The 23,171-nt window shown below is 45.0% G+C and overlaps 2 protein-coding genes across 4 annotated transcripts in view; one reads left to right on the top strand and one right to left on the bottom strand.

Moving 5' to 3' along the window:
• The first annotated feature begins 401 nt into the window (after nucleotides 1-401).
• Nucleotides 402-7,374, top strand: LOC109896366 (platelet glycoprotein 4-like). The gene is made up of 12 exons (XM_020490611.2): nucleotides 402-646; nucleotides 922-1,082; nucleotides 1,454-1,601; nucleotides 3,203-3,349; nucleotides 3,579-3,670; nucleotides 4,480-4,529; nucleotides 4,734-4,803; nucleotides 5,554-5,738; nucleotides 6,074-6,192; nucleotides 6,465-6,538; nucleotides 6,637-6,691; nucleotides 6,847-7,374. Exons 1-12 carry the CDS (start codon nucleotides 524-526, stop codon nucleotides 7,012-7,014), a joined length of 1,392 nt encoding a protein of 463 aa, XP_020346200.1. The 5' UTR covers nucleotides 402-523; the 3' UTR covers nucleotides 7,015-7,374.
• Nucleotides 7,375-8,627: 1,253 nt separating this feature from the next.
• The window catches only part of LOC109896615 (semaphorin-3C-like), a 55,551-nt gene continuing 41,007 nt past the window's right edge, over nucleotides 8,628-23,171 (bottom strand). For 2 of the 3 annotated variants that reach the window (XM_020490897.2, XM_031831548.1), the window contains exons 5-18: nucleotides 22,905-23,024; nucleotides 21,557-21,647; nucleotides 20,217-20,336; nucleotides 19,833-19,975; nucleotides 19,629-19,743; nucleotides 18,992-19,061; nucleotides 16,978-17,122; nucleotides 16,484-16,706; nucleotides 15,180-15,268; nucleotides 14,508-14,549; nucleotides 14,120-14,277; nucleotides 13,056-13,123; nucleotides 12,090-12,220; nucleotides 8,628-11,105 (exon numbers count right to left, since the gene is read on the bottom strand). In XM_020490897.2, the coding sequence (XP_020346486.2) occupies nucleotides 10,674-11,105; nucleotides 12,090-12,220; nucleotides 13,056-13,123; nucleotides 14,120-14,277; nucleotides 14,508-14,549; nucleotides 15,180-15,268; nucleotides 16,484-16,706; nucleotides 16,978-17,122; nucleotides 18,992-19,061; nucleotides 19,629-19,743; nucleotides 19,833-19,975; nucleotides 20,217-20,336; nucleotides 21,557-21,647; nucleotides 22,905-23,024 (1,947 nt within the window). In that variant the 3' untranslated portion in view covers nucleotides 8,628-10,673. Of the gene's footprint in view, nucleotides 11,106-12,089; nucleotides 12,221-13,055; nucleotides 13,124-14,119; nucleotides 14,278-14,507; nucleotides 14,550-15,179; nucleotides 15,269-16,483; nucleotides 16,707-16,977; nucleotides 17,123-18,991; nucleotides 19,062-19,628; nucleotides 19,744-19,832; nucleotides 19,976-20,216; nucleotides 20,337-21,556; nucleotides 21,648-21,826; nucleotides 22,878-22,904; nucleotides 23,025-23,171 lie in introns of those variants that run through there. The other variant, XM_031831549.1, reaches the window with a different exon arrangement.

Here is a 23,171-nt window from a genome sequence, read left to right as displayed (position 1 = left end):
TTAGTAAAGCCCTGCAAATTCCATTGAAAACATAGAGTTATGGATATATTCTCTGAAAAGTACCCAATTCGTCTCCTCCGACCCACCTCCAACAGTGACCATCTCAACTCTTCCTCTAAGCAGGGAGAGGGTATAAAGCAACCCACATCCCACCAGGAAATAACATTAGAATAGAATATCCAGTTAACACAACATGATATACAGAGACCTGTCTGTATTTATAGGTACAGAAATCACAGTTCCTCTCAGAGCATCTCCTTCCTTCTTGACTCCTCCTCAGTTAAGCAGAGCTCCAATCAGCTAGTGTAGTGTAGTGTAGTGATATCTGTAGGTCAGGAGTCATCATCACCCAACCTTCAACCCCCAGCTGTCACATTACTATATACCTCTTATCAGTAGGTGGCCTGGTTTAGGACCAGCTACATCTGTCTGTACTTGTCCTTCAGTCTCAGTCTCTCGGTCTCTCCACTGGCTCAGCTGCTGCTGGGACCTACATACACCACAGACAGAAACACACACCACCATGGGTTGCTGTAACAAGCTGTGTGGGCTAAAGGCTGGAATTGGGGCTGGAATTGCAGTGGCCATATTAGGTATAATCCTTATCCCTGTGGGGAACAATATCATCCGTGAGACTGTTACAAAGGTGAGTGTCAGCTGGCTAGAGCTGTAACCATTGTGAATTTTTAAAAGGTCCATTTCGGGAAAAGGGGTTTGCTGCTAGCGAGAAAGGGACATGAGAGTAGATTCTAAACAGTAAGTGAAAGAAACATCTTCATTTGTTCAAACTCTTGCAGGTCCCAGGTCATATTTTGCATCTAAAAAGTTGACATAACTTAAATAAATGAGTGAAAAGATTGCTGCTTTACTTCAAATCAGGGCACTGTATAGAAAGTGTTTCTGTCTGTCTGGTGAATGCAGGAATCGGTCATCGAGCCTGGGACCACAGCCTGGGACAACTGGGTGTCTGCAGACACACCTGTCTACAGACAGTTCTGGCTCTTTGACGTGCAGAACCCACAGGACGTGGTGGAGAATGGGTCGAAGCCCAAATTGGTGGAGAAAGGGCCCTACACATACAAGTAGGTCCCTACTCACTCCGATGCCTCTAAAAGATCAACAAAATGATGTATATACGACGTGCATCATCTCTGTTAGGTGATTTCAATGCTGTATAGAGGAAGAAAACCTATGGTGTTGTACATCTCCACTTTGTATTCTAAATATAATTGGATGACTTTGAATTATAAATTGCTCTTTAATATCTACTACTAATATAGATGAAGAGAAAACACCTATATTTTAATACATCTAATCTAGAATCCAATCTAATATGATATATATATATATATATATATGATATAATGTACGAGAGATTAAAAGTCACTGGGTGAGAAAGCAGGAGACGATAGGGTGGGTGACACTCGTCCGTGTGTGTCTCTCTACCCATCAGGACGCGGTACCTGCCCAAAGAGAACATCACGGCCAACCCAGAGAACCACACCATCTCCTTCCTGCTCCCTGCGGGGGCCATATTTGAGCCCTCCCTGTCTGTGGGGTCTGAGGAGGACAGTGTCACCTCCCTCAACCTGGCTGTGGCTGTAAGTGGGTGACACCTCATTACCTTGTGATGGCTCTCTCTACCTGTCTGAGTGGATGTTGTGTATTCCACCTCCGTCGAGGTTCCTTTGTCTGGAGTAGACAATAAGGAGAGCTGGGGTTGAAGGGAACCAATTGTCTGGATTATATGAGCACAACATAAGTTATGGGGCCCTAGCTTTCACTGTCTTTACAAACCACAACTTATTTAGTTGTGAGTCTGGCTGTGGTGGTCTCACAACACTCCAGTGTTATTGTGAATGTTTGGTTGAAGTGCACATGTACAGTGCCTTAGGAAAGTGTTCAGATCCCTTGACTTTTTCCACATTTTGTTACATTACAGCCTTATTTTAATATGGATTTGGATTTTTCCCCCTCGTCAATCTACACACAATACCCCATAATGACAAAGCAAAAACAGGCTTTTAGAAATTGAAAGATCACATTTACATAAGTATTCAAACCCTTTACCCTTTACCTCCTGTATTTGGGGAGTTTCTCCCATTCTCTGTCAGGTGGGGAGCGTCGCTGCACAGCTATTTTCAGCTCTCTCCAGAGATGTTAGATCAGGTTCAAATCTGGGCTCTGGCTGGGCCACTCAAGGACATTCAGAGACTTGTCTCGAAGCCACTCCTGTGTTGTCTTGCCAGGTTTCCTCCAGACCTGATGCATGGCATTCAGGCCAAACAGTTCAATCTTGGTTCCATCAGACCAGAGAATCTTTAGCTGTCATGTGCCTTTTACTGAGGAGTGGCTTCCGTCTGGCCACTCTACCATAAAGGCTTGATTGGGGGAGTGTGGCGGAGATGCTTGTTCTTCTAGAAAGTTCTCCCATCTCCACGGAGGAACTCTAGAGCTCTGTCAGAATGACCATCAAAAATCCTTCGACCTCATGGCTTGGTTTTTGGTTTTTGCTCGGACATGCACTGTCAACTGTGTGCCTTTCTCAATCATAAATGTACCACAGGTGGACTCCAATCAAGTTGTAGAAACATCTTGGCCTCCCAAGTGGCGCAGTGGTCTAAGACTGTGCCACTAGAGATCCTGGTTCGAGGCCAGGCTCTGTCGCAGCCACCAGGGAGACCCATGGCACGGCGCACAATTGTCCCAGCATCGTCCGGGTTAGGGGAGGGTTTGGCCGGCAGGGAGACCCATGGCGTGGCGCACAATTGTCCCAGCGTCGTCCGGGTTAGGGGAGGGTTTGGCCGGGAGAGACCCAAGAAGCAGTGCGGCTTGACTGGGTTGTGTTTCGGAGGACTCACGGCCTTCCTGACCTTTGCCTCTCCCGAGTCCGTATGGGAGTTGCAGAGATGGGACAAGATTGGATACCACGAAATTCGGGAGAAAAGGGGGCATTTAATGATTATTTTTTTAAGTAAAGAAAAGAAAAGAAAAAGGATGAAACAGGAAGCACCTGAGCTTCATTTCCAGTCTCATAGCAAAGGGTCTGAATACTTATGTAAATAAGGTATTTCTGTTTCTGTTGCAATCCTCTATCTGTATGACCCGGGGAAGCAGTAATATGCAGGTGTGCTGACATTATGTAATGTGCTCGTTTTGAATAATGGAAATGCAACTTCCTTTTTCTTCTCCTTCCTTTCAGGGTGGGTACAAGTTGTTTCCCCCATGGGTACTGGAAGCTGCAATAAAGTTAAACAATGTCTCCCTCTTCCAGCGAAGGACAGTGAGGGAAATACTCTGGGGTTACAAAGACCCCATTCTGAAAGGGACACTGGGCCTATTTTTTCCTGTAAGCTCACCAGCATATCAGTTTCATACACCTTCCCTATATAGAATAATACAAATCCTTTATTTTCATACACCTTCCCTATATAGAATAATACAAATCCTTTATTTCGTATTATATGTACGTTATTCCAAAAAATACCAATCTACATTATTTATGTTACATTCACTGAAAATGTAAGAATAACTTAATGAAATGTAATGTACTATGGTGTGATGTGCTGTTTCCTCAGTACAACGGCACCTATGATGGGCCATACAGTGTCTTCACAGGCAAGAATGACATCTCTAAAGTGTCTATCATTGACAGCTGGCAGGGGGAAAAGTGAGTCTATCTTGAGCCTCCACACACTGAAGTTGATGGAGAGTTGTTGTGAGGGTTGAATCCACATAGTGCAATGAGTACACACTAACCTTCCCCCCATATCATAACAGGGTGGGTCCCTGGGATGTAATTCTCTTACCGTTTTTCCATTACCAGATGTAAATCCACTTCACCTACTGTAATATCAATAAACAAAATATAAAATAAATAGATGTTGTAATTCTGTTAGAAAAATGTGCATCTGCACAGTTCCAGTAAATGTGTTTTTGTGACATTTTCTGTGTAATTGTTCAAAGTAGTCCTTGTGCATAGAGTTGCATGGTTTGTTGTTAAACTTTGAAATCAATGCTTTTTGTTTGGCGTACATCTTAAAGTGAAACATCTGAGTCTGTTACCGTTACCGTAGGGTCCATATTGTCAGTTCAGTCTAATGGCGTCATGGATTTACAGCATCATCTGTAGAATTCTCCTGGCAAACCACGTAAAACCACAGGTCTTTGGTGAGTGTAGGCAGGCGCGTACTGGCTATCTGGTATCTTGGGCAAAAGCCAGATGGGCTGGTCCATTTGTAGCCCAGTAGGCCTGTCTAACTAGTTATTTTTTGTGCCCCAAATAATGATCTGGCTAACAAATGGGGGCCTCAAAGAAAAAAAAATTGTCCGGTGTGGGGGCCTCAAGGAAAACAATATGCTGGTATGTTTGAAATGCCAGGGCCAATTTATTGTCCCAATCCACCCCTGAATGTAGGTAGTTTTTGTCTGGGTCGTATTACTCAATAACTGATGGCTTTACTGATTTCTCTCTAATAGGAAGGTGTCTTTCTGGAACAACACATATTGCGACATGATCAACGGCACAGGTACAGTCACCCAAATACCCAGGTAGCAAACAACTTGCATTGAATCACTGTCTTGTTGAATTACATTTTACTCACACAACCAAAACATTTCAAATAAGAAATCAATTAAGAACACTGGAGAATCATTACTAAATCATCTTATACTCCCATGGTTAATATATTCAATCCTATGTTCTTTACCATTGTTCTGACTATTTTCATCAGATGGCTCGTCATTCTCTCCCTTCCTGGACAAGAAGAAGCCTCTGTACTTCTTCTCCCCTGACATCAGCAGGTGGAGTGATCATTTACCTATTGGGGAGGATAGTAATCTTCAGATCTAATGTAGACTGGTGTTATGGTATACGATGACAAGTGAAGATGATAACTCATCAATGTTCAGATCTCATGTAGACTGGTGTTATAGTATACGAAGACAAGTGGAGATGATAACTCATCAATGTTCAGATCTCATGTAGACTGGTGTTATAGTATACGAAGACAAGTGGAGATGATAACTCATCAATGTTCAGATCTCATGTAGACTGGTGTTATAGTATACGAAGACAAGTGGAGATGATAACTCATCAATGTTCAGATCTCATGTAGAATGGTGTTATAGTATATGAAGACAAGTGGAGATGATAACTCATCAATGTTCAGATCTCATGTAGACTGGTGTTATAGTATATGAAGACAAGTGGAGATGATAACTCATCAATGTTCAGATCTCATGTAGACTGGTGTTATGGTATACAAATACAAGTGGAGATAACTGATTATGTTTTGCAGTGCCCCTAGTCTGTAAAACAACTTCTATCAGTTTTAATCCTGTTCACTGCCATCATACAGTCAATAGAAATGTACTACTTGTTTATCACCCCCCTTGAAGTCTGGAAGGGACTCTTCACTAAGTAGGGCCCCTGATCTTCTGTTCCCATCCTCACTTTTGAAGATGCCCTTTTAATCATGACCACAAGAGGTCAGGCCCCAGAAAAAATAAAGAGCCTTGTCTCATAAAAGCACTGTTCTTCAATGTCTTCAGGTCTGTGTCAGCTGAGTATGAGAGGAGCCTGAACCTGAAGGGGATCGAGGTGTACCGGTTCAAACTGCCCCCGCTCACCTTAGCCTCCCCTGCAGTCAACCCAGACAACCAGTGCTTCTGCACGGACTCTGTGGTCTCTAAGAACTGCACATTGGCCGGAGTCCTGGACATCAGCTCCTCTCGTGGTGAGGGACACGGGCAACAGTCACTAACTGGTTCCTGCACTGCTGGACATCAGCAGATAAAAATCATAATATGATCTATTAGCACTGTATGAATGGCACAGAAGTCTAATAAAATGTATATTTTTGTCATGTTAGCAGACGCTCTTATCCAGAGAGACTTACAGGAGCAATAAAGGGTTAATAGCAACTAGCATTTACTGCAGTTCCATTGGACTACAAGCAGGTCCCAGAGTTTTTCCTGGTCAGGGAAAACTGTGGGTTCGACACGTACTGTATGCATGTCCTGTGTACAGTACCAGGTGATCAACGTGTCCATCTTTGATATTCTCAACCAGGACAACCAGTCTACATCTCCCTGCCTCACTTCCTGCATGGTAGTCCATACCTGGTTGAAGATGTGGAGGGCCTTGGTCCTAGTGAGGAGCATCACGTCACGTTCCTGGATGTGGAACCGGTGAGAGCCCTGCGTCCATTTACCTTTCACCTCTGACCTCTAGGAGATGTCAAATGACCTTCCCAACTATGCAGTCATCTGTGAATATGCTCCCAAAAAAAGTCTTAGCACACATGGTATTCTTGTGCTGTTCTCTCAATAAGCGACATCCTTTTGCTCTCGCATCTATTTAGATTTTGACATATCCTGATTGTCTGTTGCTGGCGTGTACAGTACAGTAGGCCTAACTGCTGTGGGAATACATGTGTTTGATGTTTGTTTGTTTCCATCAGACCACGGGGTTCAGTCTGAGGTTCGCTAAGAGACTGCAGGTGAACATGATGTACGGCCCCTCCAAGATCATCACGTAGGTTTAATATCTTGTTCTAATATTTTCCCGTACTTCACTATTGTATGTACAGCCACTCATCCAAGGACATCTCTCTCTCATTACATATTCTCCAGGGTGTTAAAGAAAGTGAAGGATTACACCGTGCTCCCTATAGTTTGGCTAAACGAGGTAAGTCATTTGAGCTGTACTTACTCCTGCCAGGCCTTACTTCGAATACTTTTTATTAACTTTTGTTTGTTATGGCATATTTCCAAAGTATTTCCTGAGTATATAACCTCTCGTTTCTGTACGTGCTACACCTCAACGGCTGTCTGTTTCTACAGACGGCATCCCTGGATGACGAGACAGCGGACAGGTTTAAGAAGGAGCTGTTATCTCGTGTTGACATGCTGGAGACGGTGCAGTTCACGCTGATAGGCTTAGGGTCAGCAGCCTTGGTACTCTGCACAGTGGCACATTGTTTGGTAAGCAGAAACAACAAGCTTGTGTGAGACGGACAATGCTGCTGTGCAACAGAGGAACAGCGGGGGGGTACAAGGACATCAGTGTGCTGTAACTTGTCACTTTTAATATCACGCACGTTCATCATTTGTGTTATTTACAATGTCAAATTTCTTGCTCTGATACAAAGCGAGGATATATTGTAGACATTGTGTGAGTTAGAATGTACTTTTTCCTTTGTACAAATTCTTATAAAACTGTTCCTTTATGTTATTGTCGTTTGATTTGCACACACCTCCCTGCTAGATTTTGGTCAGGGATCCTGAAAGCTAGAATATAAAGCAGGTTGAAATTGCTATGACATTAATGTAGCGAACATTCATGACTCCAATAAAAAGAAATCAAGCTGATTCAAATGTATTCAATTTAATCTCGGCTCCCACTGAAGTTGAGCCATGAATATCAATGGAGGCAGGAACGGGGAGGAAGTGAAGTTGTTTTATGATACCCTGCTTCTCAAGGGGTCTTAAGTAGGGTTATGGCACGGCAAGAGTCTAGCTTAAACTGGCCCACCTAACCAGCTTAGGTTCTCTCATTACTGGAACAAACCGCTCTATTGTACATTTGAAGCCAAATTATTCAGTTTCCCTTTCACCTCATGTGGCCCGTAAATCAGAATGAGAGTGAAAACACCCCCATACGGATTATTATTCTGTGGTTTCTGCATGGCACTTGGGTTTGTTTGGTAAGAAAGCACTGTTTTTCCCCGCAAGGAACCCTCCCTTAGTTTTAAGGGGTTTAAGGTGACCATTTGCCGGTTCCCGGGGCGCTTTGATACCGCTGTTTACTCTAGAGAGTACAGTAACAGTGGAAAGGGTTTCATTGAGATTGCTCGTTCAATCTTTACTTGCGTTCGGGCTCCTCAGCTCTCTAGCCTTCCCTGCACCAGCACACTCTAAAGCAGACATTTTCTTTCTAAGCCATATCTTCTAAGACGTGTGGCTGTTTGAAAATGAATAATAAGTACTGAATATGAAATCTACAAACGGAAACTAACCAATGCTAGTTCTAACAGCAGCTACTGATATCTTAATTTAAATATTCTGAAGGAAAGTAGGCCATGCCTAAGTATAATTTCTCAAGTATTTAAACTTGTAGATACCTAATAAATCACATTGTAAATCTATTCAGCTTCACTTGGAGTCATTACACTTTTTCCCAGAATTCTTTCCCTTTTCCCATATCCACCCCATTTGCATGGGCAGCCTCTTCCTACCCATAATTCCTCAGAAGGGACCCCTGACCTTTTTCTCAATATTAATGCTGCATTCAAATGGCTGGAATGGAGTCAATGGAACGGCATCAAACGCATGGAAACCATGTCTAAGATGTATTTGATACCACTCCACCAATTCCACTCTAGACATTACCATAAGCCCCCCCCCCCCCCCCCCCCCCCCAATTAAGGTGCCACCAACCTCATGAATTTCATACATTCATTAAATCGATGTAATTCCTAAGCGTGACTGTGAACAGTGAAAGTGTATCACATCTGAAGAGAAGTGAAATATGGGGACTTCCTGCTCCTTGGAATGATCCTGTTGTTCCTCTCCTGTCAGATTCATCTCTGACTACTTACAACCTAAATGTAGGAAATTCAAAGTAGTTTCTAAATGCATTTATTCAGGCTGTCATTACATTAATAAATAGAAATACACCACTTTTATGATGACATGGAAATGACATTGAACATCACTATGATGACACTTTTGTTAAAAGTTTAACTCTACCTCAACTCATCAGTCTAGAGATTTATGTTAAGGGAAAGCCAGACCTTCAAAAAATATTTTGTCAAAAAGAAAATATAGCTCTACGATTTGCAGATACGGTCAAGAATATTTGATTAAATATGTTAAATTATATACACTAGGGTCACATTCCAAAGCGCAGATCCACAAAAACTGGACACAATGACATAAGTTATAATGATGAAAATAAAGAATGAAAAACACACTGTACACATACCGACCCTGAATACATCTACACAGACTATACTTCTGAGACAAACAGGAAAGAGCTATTCACACGATTGATAACAGAGAGCGCCAATCTGACCATCTCACAAACTGTGAATGAAATGATTAGAATGATATTCAAGTTAAATGGTCATGATTATTTTTGATCGTGCATGTCTGCCTTGCTGTACGTGAAATTAAAACTCCGTAAGGAGATGAAATATATCTCATCAAATCATGGATCAAGAAAATGCAAACCCCAAAATCAGGAGTGTACATGTACCTGAATACAAAAGCTAGGATGTGCATCACTGCTATACTCCCTCAGTATAAAAACAATCCAGCGATGTATTGCAAATAGCCACAAAGTTAAGATGGAGATTATACACATTAACATGCTTATGTGCTGACGACACAGTATCGTACACTATCGAAGAGATACTTGTGCAGTATGGCACAATGTCCCGTACCATTTAAGAACATAAATGTTCCAAGTAACGTGAATAAATACAGGAAAGACTATGTTAAATGTTAGGTCACAGCATTCTATGACCTTTGTCCTATTCAACATGATGTTTACAATATGACTGAGTAAGGATTGTGAACATGTCGGGTGGTCTTACCAGTGTTCCTGTAATAAATTGAGCAGAATCCCTCCCAACAAAGGTTCTTTGCTCACACAGCGCTACGTGTTCTAGTGTAACAGTACTGTCCATATGGGTGGCAGCTGAGCTGGAGGTGTACTTTGGCCTAGCCACTGTTTCAATTTCCAAGGCTGGGATATTTTTATTGGGACCACTTACTATGGACAATATGCCCTTTGTATAGGCTGTGCTGCTATTTTATCTGGTGTTAGGAGGGATAGAGTTCCTCCATAGAGACAGAGCTACAATGTGAACATAGAAACGGGTCATACAATGAGAGATTTGTTTCTGATATTGACGACAGCCCTGTCGTTTTGTCAAATGTAAAACTGTAATAGGTGGTAGTTGTAAACAGTGTTCATATGGATGAATATGAGTCCATGTACAGTTGCAGTGTAAACAACTAGGGTGCTCCCTATGAAACACCCCTCTTGGATATACAAATTAATATGCCAATGATCTCCCTACTCAATCACAATCTTTACCATCTGTAAGTCCAGGTTTGTTCTCCTTGGACCAGACATCCATCCATACTAAGCCATTATATGCTGCCTGATGAATTTCCCCATGCTGTAAATGTCTATACGGAATATACTACAATACTGTTATCAGACCATTGCCTACTGTATAGCGTGACTACAGTATATATGTGTGGCAAGTATTATCATACAACTATGGGAGCAGCATTGAATGCAGTAAGTCATCCTGTGTATGTAGCCTACGACACCTGAACCCGATGCCTAAATCCACACATCTCCATGTGTCCTGATCCAGGGTCAGGGCTTTACACCTCTGTCTAAATGGCGAGTGTGACAGGATGTGAGGTGTGCATGTATATCACAGTCATCTGGTCAGTGTACCTCATGCATATAAGACTACAGACAGCCCCAGGCAGGGTGAGTCCCACTCTCTCCTTGTAAACCTACAGTAGCTGGAGCTAGGGAAGTGTTCAGTTCAGGTCCATTGCCTCTGGGCAGGGCGGGAGCTCGGGGGTTGTGTGTGTGTGTGTGTTCATGTATACCCCCTCTACACAGCCCTTGTCTCCACCAGTCAGACATCAGGCAGTTCCAGGTGGTTCCTGCGGTTGCGGCTCTTCCGGAGGTCTAGCAGGGGCTTGAGCTTGGCCATGTCACCCCGTAGAGGAGGCCCTCCCCTCGGCCCCTTCTGCTGCCTGGCCCCTTGCAGGCTCTGGAGCTGCTTTCTCTCCTTACAGTACTGCTGTATGGCCAGGCTCTCTGCAGGGCTGAAGGCTGAGAGCAGGGCCTTGGGGTGCAGGGTGCTGGCCCAGGCCCAGGGAGACTGCTGCTTGTCCATCAGCACTGACACCATGGCCTCACTCAGGACACGCAGGCGGAGCTTGGCCACGGTGCGCTTGAAGGTGTTCTCCGTGGCCAGACAATAGTACAGGCCCTGGTCAGACAGCTGGACGGAGCGGATGAGCAGGCCGTGGTCAGTGGCGACCACACGGTCACCCAGCTTCACCTGGAAGGGGGAAAGAGTGTTCAGCAGAATGGTCTTAATTGTCCTATAGCATAACACATTATCCCACAGCATGATCTATAGTCAAGTAAATCGAGCAAAGACAAATCAACTTCAAGTGGCACTCCAGTTTCCTTTTCAGCTCATTTAACACTGGATTTACTTAACGTAAGGCACATCTCAATAGGTGGTCCTGGTATGTCATGACATAGCACAAGGGGGGGCTTTACTCCTTTGTTCTCTATTGTCCCACAAGCAAGGGGGGAGGCCCATGACATCACGACTTCCCATCAGCCCAACGCCATAAATGCCCTACTCCGTGAAGTTTGCAGTTATGTCTAAAAAAACAAAATTTTGCTATAAAAAAAATACATTTTTTACCCTCTAGTGTCCTTTACTGTATGAATACTGGGGATATCGCTTTTCAATAGTAAAAGGTCAAAAACTGCAGGAGGAAGTCTTTAAACAGTTCACCTGGAATACTCATTTTCATAAGCTACAAACAGTGAAATCTGTAAACAATTTGAATCTTTATCAAAAGAACATCTTTGCACAGCCCCGTATCATTTCTCATGGCCTGATGGGCAGCAGGAAGTCTTAGAGGGTGTCAGTAATGTGAAATGTTTCCCCCGTTGAGAATAGACTCATTAGTTAGGGCCCATACCACATCTGATCTACAGTATATCACTACTCATTATCTTGTTACACAGCCAATAAATACTTTACAACGTCATCCCCGAGGCATGACATGATAGTGGTCTGATATTACTTCAAACACGTCATCACAATCGAAGGATACCTACTCAACCCTCCTTTACGTCATGGGATTCCATTTTAGCCTAAAACGTCATTGATTTACAAGAAACTGGAGTCGGAATTGAGCCAATTGAGCCAGCTCTGACATTGAACACACAGAAAGAATCATTCGATTTCTATGGTTCAACCCAGCTTCTCAATGAACTTTGACTCGGGAAGTTGTTGTCTGACCTCTTTCCTCCTGTCATTGTCTCTGTGGATGAGCCAGCGGACGGAGGCCTGAGGGGACTTAGGAAGACACTCTAGGAAGGTGGTGTTGTTCTTCACTCCATACTGGGTCATCTCCACCGCGTTCCTGTACGCTGAAACAGGGGTGTTTCACACACGTCAACTCATTGACAGACATAAACCACACAACAAGATGATGTAGGTCCCAAGAGTCAGGGTCAAAAGTTGACCGGAGGGTTAGTGACACCTGCAGTACAACCAAACCCTCACAGTCACTAGGGGGTGAATCCTAACTTCCACTTAAGTCAAATTTTCAATTAGTCTCCCATTGAAATTTGACTCAAGTTAAGATTATCCCCCAAGTACGCTCGTTTGTCAGATTGCATCCCCACAGATGCACTTCATATCTGTATAGTAGAACAAGCTTGGTTGACCTGGTCTTTAACTGACAGCATTGTCATCTGATGTGTCCCAGCCAACTAGCTCATCCCCATGCTGGATGGATGACAGGGTATAGACTAATTAGCACCGATGACCATATGGTTTAGTCCCATGACATATGTTCATTTACACAGACTTATACTGGAATGTAGCACTATGGGGACCGTAGCACCTCCCCTTGTTAGACTGCTTGCCGACAGCTGATTGAGTGAATCATCTCTGTATAGTCTGTTTGCTTACTCTCTCTCTCACACACACACACACAGTCTCAAGGGGACAATACAGTAAAACACTATGCACCTGCTGCTGACCCACAAGGGCCTGAACTCAAATGACCCATAAACCAACAGAATCTATGTTAGACCCTTTTAGAGTAAAATAAGTACAGCTGGGATAGACTAGCCACATAACAAATGAGTCGAGGAAATCAGATAAATGGATAAGCACACCAATGCCCTCTGTTGGCCAATTCAACAGAGCTGTGGGTTTCTCAGGCATTTGGTGCACGTTGGCTGGATGTTGTCATACCTTTCAGGTTGAATCCTCTGCACTGAGTCAGTGGGTTGCCATGGATGATGTCTTGTCTTCTGCTCCTTCTGTGTAGAAACCATAATCATCCATAAATATTTCCAATGCCACAATACAGTACCCTAATATATATATATATATATAAATATATAAATAAAATGTACTATGAAGTGGCCTAACCGTTGAATCCTGTCAAATATATTGTATATCTAGTTTCATTGCCTACATAAACTAGTTGGAGAATACCTACCTTTCACAAAGCCCAGTAGCTTAGAAACATGGTTATACCAACCCTCCAGCCCATTATGAAAATCTCTAAAATCCCCAAATATCAACAGTGAGGAAGGACCACTGAGCCAGACAGAGGTGTGAGGAACATTTGACAGTGTTATTCCACTATATGGTTCAGTCGCCTCCCATCCAACAGCTACAGGGAGAGAGAGCTTAAACAGCAGGCTTTCTGAGGAGTAAAGGGGCAGAGCCTCTGTTCCCTGACCAAGCTACACTTGAACTGTGGTTGACTGAAATGGCAGCTGAGCAGCCGGTGAGGAGGGAAACCAGAGGGGGGACGGTTCAAAGTAGAACGGTATCACTCACTGTGCTACGGCTGTGTTATGGCTATGGTTGGATCAATTCAAGAATACATGGTGTATACACTGAGTATACTAAAACACAGACAAGGACCAGGACAGGAACAGTGTCAGAACAGGGGGAACAGAATGACAACAATAATGCTGAAGCGGGGAACAACCTCTGGAACAGACAGATATCGGGGAGGTAATGAAAGCAGGTGATTGAGCCCAGGTGAGCCTGACTTGTCTTTATTCCCAGCTAATTCCCCATGAATAACACCTAAGCTATGTGAAGTGTTGCCCTATACTGTAACCCTTAACAACCTGGGTCCTCAGCACCAATGCTTTACGGGTAAAAGCAGACTGCACCATAGAGTGGAATAACACTGTAAAATGTTAATTGTGCCACTCGGTTTGCTTTAGAGTGGTCTTTTCTCACAGTTGGCATTGTACTGTTGATGTTGACCCAAACCAGGGTCTGTAGTACCGTACCTCTTGCCAGTGGGGTAGAAGCGGGAGCAGCTCAGGCCGTCCCAGGCACAGTAGGGGTCTCTGGCCAGGCAGCAGTCGGCGCAGGCTGAGCCGTAGGCATGGCAACGGTGCAGAGACACTTGGGACACGCCGTGCTCTGAACTTACGTAAAGCTGTTGCTGCGAGGCAAAACAGTTCAAATGTCAACCACGCTGTTTGTTTTAATAAGTGGAAGCGTGTCTTAACTAAGTTAAGCTCACGGACAATTATGGCTTATTATCTGGCTTTCTGGCTGAGTCACAATTTTAATGCAGAAAATAAACTATTGCACTAGGCGATAGCAATGAGCTAATCAGAAGCATTTTGAAACAATATTGAGATACATTAAGCACTGCTTGCATATACTTACTTTTTTGGAAGATATTCTCAAGTTTGTCACTGGAGCTTGGTTCTGGGAAGAGAGAAACAAGCCACAATGTCAATAATATTATGTAACAAATGTTGTGACCCTATGTCATAAAAGTAATGGACCACAATAACTTTCTTATCTTATCATATTACATAAGACTGTAGGTGTGTTTGAGCTAGTCCTTGTTGCACACCGGGAATCTTAGAATGTAAAGGACCAAATGTATTTCCTGTGTAGGGGTCTTTTTTACCAACACTCAGGTTATCTAAAATCCTATTGAATACCCTGTAACCGTCCACCGCGCGGCACTAGTAGGAACACTATGTGAGATCTCTATGACACATCAAACTACACTAGTGGGAGACCGGTGTTGTCCAGGTGCAGAGAGAGATTAGCTTGGTTGGGCCTTGATCACACGGATGACTTGCTTTGTTTATCAGGCTGAGATAAAACAGAGCATGTGAGGGTTGGTATGGGTGACTGGCATCGCCCTCTAATGTCAGTATGCTTCCCATCAGTCTTGTGTGGTGGTCTAGTGGCCAGGTCATCACGCTCCTGAATGCCCCTCCCTTAGGAGTACAGTCTGTGACCCTTTGTGAAAAAGCCAAGAGCTCCTATTCTGTCTGTATTTGATGTCTGTGTGTGTTTGAGAGAGAGAGAGAGAATTCAAACCTTAAACACTTCCAGCTCTTCTAGTATCAGATCCTGGTCCAGGGAGCGGTTTGTGGGGAGAGCGATGACCTTTTGCACTGTCCCTTTGTCTGAGAGGACACACACACACAGAAATTTTGTTCTGATTTATTCAGATCCCCATTAGCAAACACATAACGAAAAATACATTACAGACAAAAAAAACTTCACAATTGCCATACTACATGTTATTGTTTTGAAATGTGTGTGTGTGTGTGTGTGTGTGCGTGCGTGCATCTATCAGTTCCATATACACGTCAGAGAATGGAGACAGCTGTGACCGGTATCCACAGTCAAGCCAGTTGTGGGTTTGTGGGCTTAGAACCCACAGAGAGGAGAACGGACAAAGGCCACGGAAAGGGGCAGAACTATGTTTGTCCAGGAGTTAGCTAGCGAGCAGAGGGAGGAGAGAGGAGAGTTACAGCAAGATCTCCTGAAAATCCCTGAAAAAACCTCTCCACATCCCTGAAACAAAGCCCCCACCTCTCCGCCCTGCAGTCTGACATTACTGGCATGTCTTCAGGAATCTTGGCGGATTGGAAGGCTGATAAACATAAACAGCTGTGGGTGAGAGAAAGGAGAGAGGCTCCCTGGGATGCATGACGTACAGCCAGCTCCACACTCCCCTCTCAGACCTGTCCTCTTCCTCCTCCACCCAGTGGGCTGCATCGCCCTCCTGAATGTCTATTTCTCTCTCTTGCAGCTCGTTATAGTGCAGTTATTGTTCCATTCACAGAAGAGCGAGACCGAATACTTATCTTGAGTTCATATCCCCTCTGTAATCATTTGCTTATGAAATGCCTGCGTTATGGCATGAGAGCAGAGATGGATTACTGCAATATAGAATGAAATGGAATTAAGTGGGTTATGTATAATGAGGGGATTGTGGTGGCGCCACCCCCTGGTGACAGAGAGAACAGGTCATTTAGGCTGTCATGCTGGGGCCTGGAGATCTATTAGCATCCGTAGCCAACATGGATGCTCCATCGTGGACGATGTCACACTCTTTACAAAGCATCCCACTCATATAACCCACCGCGTTAGTCAGAGCTCTTTAAAGTGCAACTCTGATGGTTATTGAACACAAGTGGCGAGACGAGGAATATGAGAATGTTAGTCTGAAGGAGAGATCCTGAACAGGCATCCTGAACAGGCACTTAGGTGCTGATGTAGGCGATGTACAGGCCCTGTGCTGCTCCCAGCCTGTGGTGTGTGTATGTTGTGTGGTGGGGCTGGGTGCTAGTTGTCTCTAACAGATCAATAAGGATGTATCGTTCAGTACAAACCTGTGCCCAGGAAGAGGACCTGGTAGTGGCCATCTGCGGCGGTCACCTGGTCCACAGCGATGGAGGTGTACTTGTAGTCAGCTTGCGTTCTGACCACCAGGGGCCTCCTGCCCACGGGGTAGATAGGATTGAACATGACCGGGTGGTTCCTGACAAACGTCACCACGTCGTCAGGGAACTCCTTGGTGCTCTGAATGTGAGGGGTGAAGGCTCCGCCTGGACACTGGAGGGAGGGAGAAAGAGGAGAGATCCTATAGAGGTGAATAAATCCCTACCACTCAGCTCTGTGACAAAGGTACATTAAGGAAAAGCCTACCCCTGACCCTGAACTCTGCTGTCCTCATCCTCATCCATTAATGTTTCTCTGACCTTGTTTCCTCAACCACACTGATAGACACAGTAGATACTGTGTAGGAGAACAACAAGGAACTGTACATTTGCATTGGCGCTCGTCTTATTTTGAGTTCAATACAGATATTAGATCCTAAACTCACTGTTCCAGGCCGGGGGTAGGGGATCCGTCCCTGGTACGCCACCCACTGAAAGTTCGGCCCATCCCTGTGAGCGAACGGCCCGTTGAAGACTGTCAAGATGTCTGCCATGTTGTAGACACACACGGCCGAGCCCTTAAACACTGAGCTGTGGGAAACAACACACACACATTCCGGCGGTCAGTGTGATGTGGATAACTGACATCCCAGAAGCCCCCAGATCCACCCAGTTAAAACATCACAGTCCTTTAAACCCTGCTGTTCATAGGATATCCAAGCCATCAAATCCGGGTGAAGCTTACTGCCACCCTACTTTGCCCTACCCAACTTGCCCCTCTTCCCTCATTCTTGCTCCATTCCCAGAAGGATATGATGCGGTTTGGACCAGACCTCTAAAAACCACATGACCATCAGTAATACAGAGAGCCTTTGTTCAGCGAGCAAAACAGAGGAGAAAGCCTGAAGGAGCAAAAGGAAGAAACACATTGTGCTGATAGGAATGACAATGTTGCATAGAGACTACAGACTGTGTTGGAGATTCATATATATATAAATATAAACGAGAGAGAGAGAGCGAGAGAGCGAGCGAGCAAGCGAGAGAGAGAGAGCAAGCGAGAGCGCGAGAGAGAGAGAGCGAGAGATTGCTTGGAGACATGGAGACTACAGACTGTTTGTGTTGGCTATAGAGAGAGGATGAGTCTCAAATGGCCGGGTTAAAAGATACAAGTGTTTCCTTAGGATTTATGGAAGGGTCCCGGTACAAGGTTGAGTAACTGATCTAGATACTGCCCAATTAGCCTTGATGATTGAAGAAACCAGGGTTGTATTCATTAGTGCAGAGCATAGCTAAATGTTTTGCAATGTAAAAAAAAAAAACATGTTTCTTATTGATAGTTCCCTTCCTGTTTCTGCACGTTTGCTTCCGTTTAGTTCCTAGTGAATACACATAACAGGCATCCATAGCCATCCTGCAAAAGCCCTTGAGGATAAATAAAGTTATTGAACACATACAGTGTCTGAAGTTACCACATACAGTAACAGTAGACCTCAGGAAACACCAGGGGTACTACATGGTGATACTCATGCATAATGAACTTGCTGTCAACATTGCGAAAGGAAGCAGAGCTCACTAACTGCATTACTAGTACATAAGGAAAAGTGATCAATGTAATGAGAACGGTATGGCAAAGTTAAGTCAATGAGCCAAATACTGTAGTGCCAGGGGAGGCTGGTGGGAGGAGCTATAGGAGGATGGGCTCATTGTCATGGCTGGAATGGAACCGTATCAAACATATGGCAACCACATGTATGACTGTTTTATTTATCCCATTACAAATGAGCCCATCCTCCTATAGCTCCTCCTACCAGCCTCCTCTGGTAATACATGTAGGTCACTAGAGTGTGCTCCCAAGTGCCGCAGTGGTCCAAGACACTGCATCTCAGTACAAGAGGCGTCACTGCAGTATCTATTTTGAATCCAGGCTGCATCACATCCGGGCTTGATTGGGAGTCCCATTGGGCGGCGGTCAATTGGCCCAGCGTCGTCCGGGTTTGGCCGGTGTAGGTGTAACCGATGTGAAATGGCTAGCTAGTTAGCGGTGGTGCAAGCTATTAGCGTTTCAATCGGTGACGTCACTCCCTCTGAGACCTTGAAGTAGTTGTTCCCCTTGCTCTGCAAGAGCCGTGGCTTTTGTGGCGAGATGGGTAACGATGCTTTGAGGGTGGCTGTTGTCTAGTGTGTGCAGAGGGTCCCTGGTTCAAGCCCAGGTAGGGGCGAGGAGAGGGACGGAAGCTATACTGTTACATAGGCCGTCGTTGTAAATAAGAATTTGTTCTTCACTGACCTGCCTAGTTAAATAAAGGTTACATTTAAAAAATGAAATGCTACAGTAAGGTGATACTGGAGGTCTCTATCCAGGAGCTCCTGTCATGTCTGCTTCATTCCTAATGGTATCCGGTGCTGCCATGCCAGTCAGCATAGCCACTAAGGCTCGAGCAATATCACCATTGACCTCACCTTGTGGACGTGAAGACGCCGAACACCAGGAGGCTCTTGGGGTGATCGGTTTCCAGCAAAAACACACTCTCTGGAAGGGAAAACACAACTTTGTGTGATGGAGTCAGCGTTCATCATGCACCTTATCGTTTAATACTCCTGGAACGGAAGAGTCTGAAGTGGAGATGAATTGAATGAATGTCCGTGTTGACAGACCTCCCTAGACTCAAAGAAGACTAAAATACTAAGGGATGAATTGGGTCACTGTTTGGATAGTCCGGATCGTCATATTATCAACAAACGATCTGTTGAACAGCTACTGCTTGTTAGGTTTAGACTAAAGGTTAGGGTAAGGGTTATGGTTGGGGATAGAGCTAGAAGATAGTTTAAATGTTACTAATAGTCTGTAGAGCATCTACAGGTGGACTAGCCAACTAAAGTGCAACCATTAATTATTTCAATACTGAGAAGGTCAACAAACCGGTGTAAAGACCCTTCTTATAATCCAAAACACCTGAGCATCTGAGATCCATTGGAATTTGTTAAGACTGGCTAACGAGATGTTTAGTTCTAGGTAAACAGGAGAAGTGGTTTGGGTTGGAACAGAATGTTCCAGGCCTTGGTGAACATAGTAGGTAGGTGTTGGCGTATTCCTCACCAAGCTCGTCAAAGTGCGTCTCGGTGCCGTCCTCCTCCAGAACTGAACACACCATCCGGGCCTTCAGGAACGTGGTCCACTTGTTCACCAGGCTACGCTGGCCACCTATGTCATTCTGTAGACGTTGAAAGAGATGCATGTTAATGTCTCATGTATGCACACATGTGCAATGCACACGCACACACTTCCTGAACACACACTTACAGGACACACTCTAGCGACCATGGTGTGGATGTTCTTGGTATTCCCACTGTTGTCCGTCAGTCTCTCCCGGAAGAAGAAATACAGTTTAGCGTCGTTGGGATCCGATCCATCTGGGATTAACTGGGCATCTATGAAGATGGGTTCTATGGAAAATAAATAAACAGGGTCAAAATGTTATAGTATAACGTTCTGTCCATTGTCTCCAGTGTCAAAGTAGTTGAAGTACATTTGATGTACTAAACTAAATGTGGGATCTCCAACTCCAGATGTGTTAGTGCAGGGATGGAATAAAAGCCTGCCCAACCTCTAGCTCTTCAGGGTCACAGTTGGAGACTTCTGGTGTACATTACATGTGCTTCATATGTTTCTGCTGTACGTGCTCACCACTCAGCCACTTGGAGTTGTGCTGGTCTGTCCTCACTGCGTTCCTCCTGGTGAGGCTCCTGAAGATGGCAGCGTCCGTCCCCATGAAGTCTATGTACATGCCTGAGAACAGCTCCTGGTCTGGAACACAGAGACACATACAGGGCTGTGTTCATTATGGCACTGCATGGAAGAAAATGAAGTAAAACAGGGAGGTACTACCTGAACTTGTCCACTAAGAAAAGCTTGTTTTAATTTTCCATTGCAAAAAGTTGCGCTACGGTGTGCCCTAATGAACACACCCCTGGATCATAGCTGAACCATCTTACTCCCATCTGACCAAACAGAACACTCTGTTCACCCCCTATGAGCCCTAAAGACTTGACAAAACACACACACGAAAAAATAAAATCACTGACTATTAATGGCCAAGGGAACAAAAATGTGCCTGTCTCAATTTCCATTGACAGCAATGGAAATTCTGGGTTCATATTCAATGGTGAATTCAATGGTGATGGAATTCTCATTTAACTAGGCAAATTCTTATTTACAATGACAGCCTTTATTTACAGAGACAGTACATCACTGTGGACAGGGGATGGTGACAGTAAACAGTAATGGAGCCAACAGTGGATTTACAGCCATAGTGTTTGATCTCCCTGTACTCTGCTAATGACCCTGGCTGTGAGCCCGCACTCTTTCTTTCCTCTCTCCACACCCTCTGTGCATTTCATAATTCCATTACTCTGTCACTTCATCATTCCATCAGCCCCAGCATGCAGCAGCCTGTACTCTGGCGGTGTGGCTCAGGTCCAAGTGTTTGTATGTGATTGGCTGCTTTGAGGGGAGCAGTGGTGTCAACATCCCCCAGACAGCACAAGCTCATATGAGGGGTTCAGTATGGAGATGGAGCCTTTTTATCTAGCCCAGACACAGGCCTGATTGTCCCCTAGTCTGACTCAGAGGTCCCCTCCCTGCCACAACCACCCCTCCTCTCTGCCACCACTACCCCTCCTCTCTGCCAACCCTCTCCTTGTGACCGGACGGCCCGGGCTTGAGGGGCTGATGACGGGTAGGGCTGCTGACGCCACAGGGCTTGGGTGTCAGAAAGTCGAGCTGTGCGTGCGACTCGGTGCCTCTGGCTATTTCGTCAGAAACTTGACACCCGGCAACCAATCAGAGGCCAAAGGACGACACAGACTGACAAGGGTGTGCGGCCCGGCCTACGGCAGGGTCACCGATAAGGCGGATGGGGAGTTGGGTTAACCATAGGGTGGGGAAGCACAGCGATTTGGGTTTTTTGTATGTTGTGTCCTGCAGAGACATAAATAGAGCCAATAGAGGGTCAGAGGGAAACTTACTAAGCATGACGGAGACCGTATTGACTCTAGGATTGAAGGAGCACCTTCCCTTCCCAGATTCCGCTCTGGAGTCAATGTGGAACACTTGCTCCTGCAGGAAAAGAAAATATAAATAACATATTTCAAATGGGAATTTGGTGGAATTCAACCTTCTGCTCTTTTTAGCAATAAATATGACATTATGAGCATTCCAAATGTTCTCAAGGTAATCCAGAGTAAGGTTTTTTCCCCTCTGGTTTAAAGAGTTACAAAACCAGTGCTGGGCTTTACCTTTACTGGTCTGCACGGGACATTAAAAGAACATTCCATTTGGGAGGAATGTCCTCCGATGGGCTGAGATGCTGTGGTTCCATCTTAGACCTGGCCCTCCGCCACCCCTCACAGTGAAATGGATCATCTGAATTTACAATCTCGGCGGTCAGCGGAAAATCCCCCCGGCTTGGTCCAACCCACACTTCGACAGTTCTGACTGGGGGAATGAAGGGGAAGGGGGTGCCGTCAGCCCAGGGACGTTCTCCAGAAAAGCGCGGCTGCTCTCCAAGGGGTGCGTGAAGATTTCCCGTGGCTCTGGCGGCGATCCGTGGCCATTCATCACAGGGTCTGTACGGCGACACACTCACACAAAGGTGACCTGTCTGTGACACTGAAATCCTCCTCACTAGGCTCCCATACAACAATGTGACACACGCTTAGGGGCCAAAGAGCCCAGGGAGATATGCGTCAAAGTCCCACAATAGCAGCTTGTTACTGTTAGCAAACCCAGTCTGAGAAACGATACTGACACATCCAAAAATTGGTGGATGGGAAAAACAGAGCAATGCTGCTTTTTAAACAAAACCCTAAATGACAGAAGACACCATACTGAAGAAAGAGCCTGGTTTCGAACTCTGTGCCGATTAGCATTTGGCAGGCACTGCAGACTGCTGTAACTGCGAGTGAGTTCAGTGAGCGCTTTTCTCCTGGAGGGGTTTCCCAGTCTTGTTTTCAGGGCCAGGTGGCCAGAGACCGGGGCAGACAGCTCCTCCTCTTCTACTCCATCCCTCTCTTCTCTGTCTCAGAGAGACTGACACACAAGGCTAAACTCAACTGTTATAGCTGCTTTCCTGAGAATGTCTTGGATTAAGACAGACTTCCTCTTGCCCCAGATGAGACATAAAAAATCTGGTAGTTTGGTTTCAGAAGCAGAGGCGCCCAGCCGTAAACCTACCAAACTCTAGTTTCAGCAATAACCACATCACATATCCACAGGAATTTCCATTTGTGGTAGAATATGGTGGTAGAGACTGTACTGTAGGTGAACTATAGCATAGCGGTCATGGTCTGATTATAAGTCAAGGAGCATACGAACCTCTGGTCTCCTGCCCCTGTTGATGAAGGCACAGACAGGACTGTAGGCACCACTCCCACAGATGAACAGATGGGTTCTGTTGAACGGCTGGACCACCCGGATGAAGTTCCCACATCCATGCTGCAGAGAGGTGGAGAGGAAATTGGTTAGTACATGTATGAAATCAAAGTATCCATACATCAGTCAATCAATCTATCATGTAATGTTGCAGGTTCAACAGCAAAATCCTTCCAGATTGCAATTGTTGAGAAGGTCATGAAGCTAACA

Source organism: Oncorhynchus kisutch, linkage group LG9, assembly GCF_002021735.2.
Source record: "Oncorhynchus kisutch isolate 150728-3 linkage group LG9, Okis_V2, whole genome shotgun sequence".
NCBI classification, from domain to species: domain Eukaryota; kingdom Metazoa; phylum Chordata; class Actinopteri; order Salmoniformes; family Salmonidae; genus Oncorhynchus; species Oncorhynchus kisutch.
The sequence above is the reverse complement of the archived record's forward strand: the minus strand, read 5'-3'. Positions and strand labels throughout refer to the sequence as shown.

Excerpts from the sequence above, each read along its gene's own strand:
- LOC109896366 (XM_020490611.2), top strand. The coding sequence starts at position 524 with ATGGGTTGCTGTAACAAGCTGTGTGGGCTAAAGGCTGGAATTGGGGCT. Across the intron at positions 647-921 it reads TCCGTGAGACTGTTACAAAG|GAATCGGTCATCGAGCCTGG; the intron begins GTGAGTGTCAGC and ends TGGTGAATGCAG. Across the intron at positions 4,530-4,733 it reads CGACATGATCAACGGCACAG|ATGGCTCGTCATTCTCTCCC; the intron begins GTACAGTCACCC and ends TATTTTCATCAG.